At 37.5% G+C, this 8,299-nt stretch overlaps 1 protein-coding gene across 3 annotated transcripts in view; it reads left to right on the plus strand.

Annotated features, from left to right (window-relative positions):
• Window positions 1-8,299, plus strand: part of TOPBP1 (DNA topoisomerase II binding protein 1) — a 74,624-nt gene that overhangs the window by 40,337 nt on the left and 25,988 nt on the right. For all 3 annotated transcript variants that reach the window (XM_032408672.1, XM_032408673.1, XM_032408675.1), the window contains 2 exons: window positions 6,794-6,967; window positions 7,058-7,167. In XM_032408672.1, coding sequence (XP_032264563.1) covers window positions 6,794-6,967; window positions 7,058-7,167 — 284 coding nt within the window. The remainder of the gene's footprint in view (window positions 1-6,793; window positions 6,968-7,057; window positions 7,168-8,299) is intronic.

An 8,299-nucleotide genomic window follows, 5' to 3' on the forward strand; every position in this document is an offset into this window, starting at 1 on the left:
CCTGAGCACTGGAGGATGGCTCCTTTTCTGAGAAATTCATTCACAGATCAAGAGCTTATTTGTCAATAAATGGTTTCCTCTTATTCCCCAAAAATGATTTTCTTCACTATTCCATTAGTAGCTGTTGGCCTTTCAAATGGCTATTAAAATCATTGTTTATGATTTTTTTATCCATGAGCCTTTGCACAATTACTGTACTAATCATCTATTGGAGTTCTGCTGATAGGGTATTAAGAAGCAACATTCCGGGCACCTGGGTGGCTCAGTTGGTTAAGTGTCTGACTCTTGATCTTGGCTCAGGGCTTGATCTCAGGGTCTGGAGTTCAAGCCCAGTGTTGGGCTCCATGCTGGGCATGGAGCCTACTTAAAAAAACATAAAGCAACATTCTAATAATTTTTACTGGTGTGTTTAGGAGTAGGTTTATAAAATTTACAGATTGCTCATCTTCAGAAAATAAATATAAATTGATACTTTGGATAGTTTTCACCAAGCAAAACCTTTGCTCGAAAAAGTAACATTTGGTACTATCATTAACACTGATCATTATGCCTTAAGAAATAGAGAAAAATCACTGGTTTGAGAACAGATCTAGAATCAGGCTTCTGCTTTGCTTCTTGCTATCTTTTAAGGCAGGTCAACCTCTTTGGGCTCCATTATCTCCATCTGTAAAATCATGGAGTATATCTAGATGATCTCTAAGTTCTCTTAGCTCACAGACTCTTTGAATAGTAGATGAAATGATACTAGTAGGCAAGAAAAATAGAAATATTCCCAGTCATTGACACCATTCTTCTTTAGATACCTTGCAGAAAGCTGATGGTTCTGAAATAGTCTCAGTGAAGGCACAAAACACATTTAAAAGTTTTATCATTTAGAATCATAGTTTACTTAGGAGGGTTTTTCTTTTTTCTTTTTTTTCCCTTTCTTTTTGGGGGGCTGGTTTTGGGGGCTTTTTTTCTTTTTGGTAATATACAAAATGGTACTTCATCTTACAATCAGTGGTTCTTCAAATTGATGTAATATGGTACATTGTATTTTTTACTCTGAAAACAGAAGGGCCCATGAAATAATCACAAAATTGAACACGTTAGGCCTCATATTTTAAAAATCTCCTATTTAATTTTTAATTGACATACATCAGAAAAGTACAACAAATGTGCTGCTAAATGTTAAAGTTAACAGCTGGAAGGCCACTGTACATATTCAGAAAGAGATCATTGCCAGTGCCATAGAGCCTTCCTCATGCCTCTCCTTCATCACTGTTTCCTCCTTCTCTCCAGAGGTGACACTCCTGACTTCTAACACTAGCTTTGTTATGCTTGTTTTTTTTTTTACTTTTAAATGTGGAATTATAATATATATTCTTCTTGAGTCTTTTTTTTGTTCAGCCTCTGTTTGAAAGCTATGTCCTTGTTCCTGTAACTTTAGTTCATTGATTTCATTGCAGCGTAATATTCCATTAAATGGGTATACCACAATTTACGTATCCAGCCTACTGTTGATGAGCATTTAGATGGCTACTAGATTTTTGCTCTTACAAATCATGTAGACATTCCTGTGCGTGTCTTTTGAAATATGTGTGCATGTATTTCTTTTTGGTATACACCTAAAAGTGAAATTGCTGGGTCATATTTCAACTTTAGTAGAGACTAACAAACTGTCAAAGTGGTTGTATCAGTTTATACTCCTACTAGTAATGTGTCGAGCACCCAGTGTCCCCCATCCTTGCCAACAAGGAATTATAAGTTGGGGTTTTGGTTTTTGGTTTTTGGTTTGGGTTTTTTTTTTTTTTACTTGTCACTTGGAAATAATTTCTGACTTACAAAAAGTTGCAAAATAAAAATATTAGAATGAATGCTCATATACCCTTTATTCAAAAATAGAATTTTCATTACTTTCCAGATGGAAAGGCTTTGTTTTGTTTTTAATTTCTTGTTTTATTACATTGTGATTAGAGTGTTGTTTGTAATATTTCTACTTCATAGAACTTACTGATCTTTGTGCCCTGATATATGATCAGTTTTTGAGAATACTTCTTGATTTTTGAGAACATTTTATGAGAAGATACATTCTCCAACATGGATAGTCTTTGCTGTACACACACACACAGACACGATATGACTTACTGATTATGTTGTTTAGATCTTTTATATCCTTTCCTATTTTTTGTTCATTGAACTCATACTAAGTGGTATTTTCAAGTTTCCTAATATGGTGTGTTTCTGTTTCTTCCATCTCATGTGGTTTGCTATGTTAATTAGTGCATAGATATAACTATTAATGTAGCTTGAAATATGTTCTTTTTCTCATTTAATACTTTTTGGCTTGAAGTCTACCTTGGTATCAGGATTTCAATTCGTACTATCTTGTGATTTTCATTTGCCTTATAATCCTGTGCATTCCTTCATTTTAGCCTTTGGGGATTGCTGTATTTTAAAGGTAGAATTGAGCATAGAATTGAGTTTTGCTTTATGAGCCATTTAAAAAATCTTTTTCTTTCAACCAGGCGACCTAAGCACATTCACATTTAATATGATTTATATTTGGTCTCAATTCTGTCATATATTGTAATTACTTTATGTTATCTATGTGTGTATGTTACATGTTTCTTCAGGTATCTGTTTTTGTTTTTGTTTTTTTCCTTATTTAGGAAAGGGTTTGTTAGTTTTATTCTTATGGTGCCCTTAAACCCCCTTCTTACTTAACCTTTTGTCAGTTGTAAATGATGTTTTGACCCCTGCTTCTTCTGTTGCAGTCAGTAATCTTATTCTGTTTCTCCATTTTCTCTCTTCCACTGTTTTTAATTACATTTATCTACTTTGTCAGAAAATAAAATATATATATATTTTTTAACCCATGGACCTCACCCTTGTTGAGTCTTAACTCTATAGTCAAATATGTGAAATGCTCACTGTCATTCCTTTGTGAAGTTTCCCTGTCATCTGTTGGTAGGATGAAGTGCATCCTCTAGAATACTCGGGAAGGACACATGTATACAATATTTCCTGAGTTCTGCACATTCAAAACCTTTACCAAGACCTTGATTCTTTGACAGATTGTTTGGATGTATTGTTCCTGATTTGCATTTTTTGTTTCTTGAGTTTCCTGAAAATGCTAATCCACTGCTGCCTTTCTTTGTATATATTGTTTTTGAAAATTCTGATGCCAATCTAACTATGTTGTTTTTGTAAGTTAATTTCATCTTTTTTGCCTGAAGGCCATGTGGAGTTTTCTTTAGAATATCTTTAAAATTTAATAATTTTACAAGGGTATGTCTAGATAATGATTGTTCTCCATCAGTTTTCCCTAGTACATGGCAGGTGTTTAAATGTTTGGAATTTGAATCCTTCTCCAAATTTTTGGTCTGAGAGATTAGAAGAAGTGAGCTGCCAATCAACTGAGTTGAATGGAACAGGTTGGGATCAGGGCCTCAGATCAAGAGTTTGTATTTTTGACACATAAAGTTTGAGATGCCTGTTAGATATCCAAGTACTGTTGTCAAATAGGTAGTTACATACATAGCTTGAAGTTTGGGTAATGATCTGGGCTAGAGAAAGAAATTTGGGGATTCGAGTTTGTAGGTAATATTTAAAGCCATATGAGAATAGATGCCAAGTGAGCAAGAGAAGAAGAATGTCCAAGGAACACTCTGAGGGATTCACATTTAGAGGAGGAACCAGCAGGGGAGACTGAGAAGGAGCCACCAGTGAGGGAAGAGAAAGCCTAGAGATTGTCTTAGAGGCCACATAAGAAAATATTTCAGGAAGAATAGTTAATTGTGTCAGATGCTGCTGAAAGTCAAGAAAGGTCAGAACAGAAAATTGACCACTGGATTTAGCATTATGGAGGTCACTGGTGATCTTAACAGAAAGGGTTTTGATGACATGGTGGAAGTGGAAGCCAGTATAGATTCATATGGGAATGTGAGAAGTTTATAGACATTGAATATAAACAGTGCGTTTGAGGAATCTTACCTGTAAAGGGGAACCAAGAAATGGGGTGGTTGCTGTAGGGCATAGTAGAGTCAAAAGAGGGTTGTTTTATTTTCAAGATAGGACAAATAACTGTAGGGGAGCCTGGGTGGCTCAGTGCCTTCGGCTCAGGTCATGATCCGTGGTCCTGCCATTGGGCCCACGTCAGGCTCCCTTGCTCAGTGGGGAGCCTGCTTCTCCCTCTCCTAGTGCACTCCCCCTGCTTGTGATCTCTCTCTCTCTGCCAAATAAATACATAAAATCTTAAAAAAAAAAAAAAAAAAAAAACGAAAAAAAGAAAAAAATAACTGTATGCCAGTATGGCCAATCTAGTAGAGATCCAGTTGATGTAGACAAGAGGGGAGAATTGCTGAAACCACATCCCTTGAGTTGTGAGAGAGGTTGGGATCTAGTGCTTAAGTGGAGGGAAATACCAGAAAGGAAGCAATGTTAATGGCACAGGTGCAGAAATCAGGTAGATGTGATATGGGAGGTTGATTTCTTTTTTGTTTGAAGAATCCTTTTAAATGCTATATAGAAATCTTTGAAAAACTTTAGCAAATAGAAAGTCTTACCATATTCTCACAAAGAAGGTTAAACATTGTAAAGATCTGTAAAGGTAATATAAATCCTATTAAAAATGCAAGCAAAAATAGTATTAAAAATCTGAAAAGAGGGACGCCTGGGTGGCTTAGTCGGTTAAGCATCTGCCTTTGGCTTGGGTCGTGTTCCCAGGGTCCTGGGATCGATCCCCGCATTGGGCTTCCTGCTTGGCGGGGAGTCTGCTTCTCCCTCTCCCTCTCCCCCAGCTCTCTCTCTCTCCCTCCCTCTCTCTCAAATAAATAAAATCTTAAAAAAAAAAATCTGAAAAGGATAATTGAGGGTAGGCAGTAGCCCTACTAGTTATTCAAGCGTTGTATGAAGTTGCAGTAATTGAAGCAGTGTGTCATCACATGAGTACTCCTATTAATACACAGGATTACACCCCATAGATAGGAGAATGTATTATATGATAAAGGTGGCATTCAAATCAGGCAACTGGGTAACCATCTGAGAAAACGGGAAGAAAACTCACCCCTTACATCAGAATAAATTTCAGAGGATTAGATATTTAAATACAAGAAATGAAGGCATAAAAATTATAGAACAGGCCATGAAAGAGTAAGTTTGTTTTTCAATAATCCCAGCACTAGGAAGGCCTTTCTTTTTTTTTAAGATTTTATTTATTTATTTGACAGAGAGAGCACAAGCAGGGGGAGAAGCAGGCAGAGGGAGAAGCAGGCTCCCTGCTGAGCCAGGAGCCAGATGTGGGGCTCGATCCCAGGACCCTGGGATCATGACCTGAGCTGAGGTCAGACGCTTAACCAACTGAGCCACCCAGGCGCCCCAAGGAAGACCTTCCTAACTATAACATTTACCTCAAAAGAAATAAAAGGTTCATATGAATCTGACAGCATTAAAAAATTCTCCACATCCAGCCCTAGATTTTATAAATGTGCAATAAAAGTATTTAAAAATTCTCCATGGCAAAAATTTGACAAATTGGAAACAAATGTATGTATATCTCAATGGATATGTATACATACAAACTCATACAAATATATTCAGGCAAGTGAATAAAAAAAAAAAAAAAGCGGGATGGCTGGGTGGCTCAGTCCATTAAGCATCTGACTCTGGATTTCAGCTCAGGTCATGATCTCAGGGTTGTGGGATCGAGCCCTGCGTCTGGCTTGTGCTCAGCTCGTAGTCTGCTTGAGATTCTCCCTCTGCCCCTCCCCCTGCACTCTCTCTCTCTAAATAAATAAATAAATAAAATCTTAAAAAAAAAAACAATGGGGGAAAAATGGACAAAAGTTAGGAAGAGATAGCTGTCACAAAAAAAATAGAAGTATTATACATGCATAAAGATGTTTAATCTCGTTTAGTATAAAAGGGTGGGAAATTAAAGCATACAGTTAAATTTTTTTAACCTATCAGATGGGCAAAAAGAAAAATCTCATTACCCACTGTGCTATCAAACATGTTGGGAAACACTCTAATGCTTTGCTCATGAGAATGTCAACATTGTTACATAAATTTTGCTTAAATGTTTCCCTTTACTCTTACGTGGGCAAAATGGTGTGTGTACAAGGTTGTTGGTTGCATCCTTATACTTGCAAAAGATTGTTAATCTAAATATTCATCAGTTGAGCAGTGGTAAATACAGTCAGCTGTGTGCATGGAATACTATACAGATGGAAAAGAGAATGAGCAGCAGTGTCCTGAATAGCAGTGATCCCTTCTCATGAAGGAACTGTGTGTGGCTTGGGAACAGGAATGTATTTTGTCCTTTTGAGGATTTTTCACAATTCTCAGTTCAGTCGACTTACCTTACAGTTCAGATCTTGCTTATATCCATCCTTGCTTGTTTCCTTCCGTGTTTATTGTTTGTTCGTTTTGCTTTTTGGTGTCCTTAATTTTAACTGCACCTCCCACTCTAGGGTTCAGCCAAATATGGTGAGCACAGCTGAAAATGTAAGCATGTTAGTCTCTTCAAACCCATTTGCTGGACAGTATGAAGTTTTTTTTTCTTTATTATGTTCAGATGCAGATAATATTTCATTCTTTTTGTTGTTTGGAGGAAAACTGGAGGAGGCTAAAGCTGTAATCCAATTAATTTTGAGGATTATCTCTCTTCTCTCTTACCTCTCCTTTTTCTCTTTCCCTGTACTGTTTACCTTCCTTTTCCCTTCTGTCCCCTCTTCTTCCCTTCTGTCCTTTTCAATCCTCTTCCTCCTACTTTTCTTTCTCCCCCTTTCTCTCTCCCCTGACATACATATAGGATGCGCTTGCAGCCTTGGAAACTCCAGGAGGTCCTAGCCAGCAGAAAAGGAAACTGAGTACGCCACTTTCAGAAGTCATTGTCAGAAACTTGAAACTTGCTTTGGCAAATAGCTCTCGAAATGCTGTTGCTCTGTCTGCCAGCCCTCAGCTGAAGGGTGCCCAATCGGAGAAGGTAGAATTAGATCTCTTATTAAAAGCAAGTTGTAGATAAAATATTTCAAACAATAATAGTTGATCTGTTTCTTTTCTTTCCTATGGACAGGAAGAAGCCCCCAAGCCACTTCACAAGGTAGTGGTATGTGTGAGTAAGAAACTCAGTAAGAAGCAGGGTGAACTGAATGGGATTGCAGCCTCTCTAGGAGCAGATTACAGGTAGTTGACACATCTTTCTGTTTTGGTACTGATATTATCTACACATATAGGAAAACCTAAAGCTATTGTGAGCATCCACAAAGGAACATTTATTTTGCCTTTTAGCATGTCATATTGTCTGCAGTATCTCCAGTTGATTTTTCATTTACTACATCCTTGAAAAATACCCACTCCCATTATCAGTTCACATTGATATGTGTATTTTTTAGGGTATGTGCAACCAATATTTGAGAACCTATTTTGTGCCACTCACTATTCTAGAAACTTAGAAACTTGGGTTCCATGAATTATGAGTACAAGAAGAATGCCTAATACATTCAATAAAAGATTCATAGCACATTCACTCATGAGATATGAGGTGTGATTTGTACCTTAGTGAGTTTCAGAGTAGAGCCCTTCTGTGAGCAGTGCTGCAGCCCTCCAGGAATCAAATGGTCTTTTTTGTAGGATGATTTAATTTCTATTCATTTTCCCTACTTTAGAGGCATAGATTATCAGATCTGCCCTCCACCTGACAGCCACACTAGAGACAGCCTCTAGCATAGATGGCATGTGTGCCAGGGATTGAGAGAGCCTTATCCATACCAGCCAATCTTGAGTCCATCGTACTCCACTGTCGGCGGTGCTAGGTTTCTTAATCACTTGTATTCAACCATTTGTAGATAGCATAATGATTGGTTCTATAAGTAACAGACAGTTTGAGAAATACGTTTGGCTTTATCTTCACCTTTGGTAAGTGTTACTTTGGTTAGCTTTCTATTTGATAAATTAGATCAGGAGAATAAAAATAAAATGTATCTGAATGCAGCCATCAAAAAGAATGAAATCTTGCCATTTGCAACGACGTGGATGGAACTGGAGGGTATTATGCTGAGCGAAATAAGTCAATCAGAGAAAGACATGTATCATATGACCTCACTGATACGAGGAATTCTTAATCTCAGGAAACAAACAGGGTTGCTGGAGTGGTGGGGGGTGGGAGGGATGGGGTGGCTGGGTGATAGACATTGGGGAGGGTATGTGCTATGGTGAGTGCTGTGAAGTGTGCAAGACTGTTGAATCACAGATATGTACCTCTGAAACAAATAATACATTATATGTTAAAAAAAAAAAGAAGATAGCGGGGGGGGGG

The sequence above is a fragment of the Phoca vitulina genome, unplaced genomic scaffold, assembly GCF_004348235.1.
Source record: "Phoca vitulina isolate PV1807 unplaced genomic scaffold, GSC_HSeal_1.0 scaffold10, whole genome shotgun sequence".
Lineage (NCBI taxonomy): Eukaryota > Metazoa > Chordata > Mammalia > Carnivora > Phocidae > Phoca > Phoca vitulina.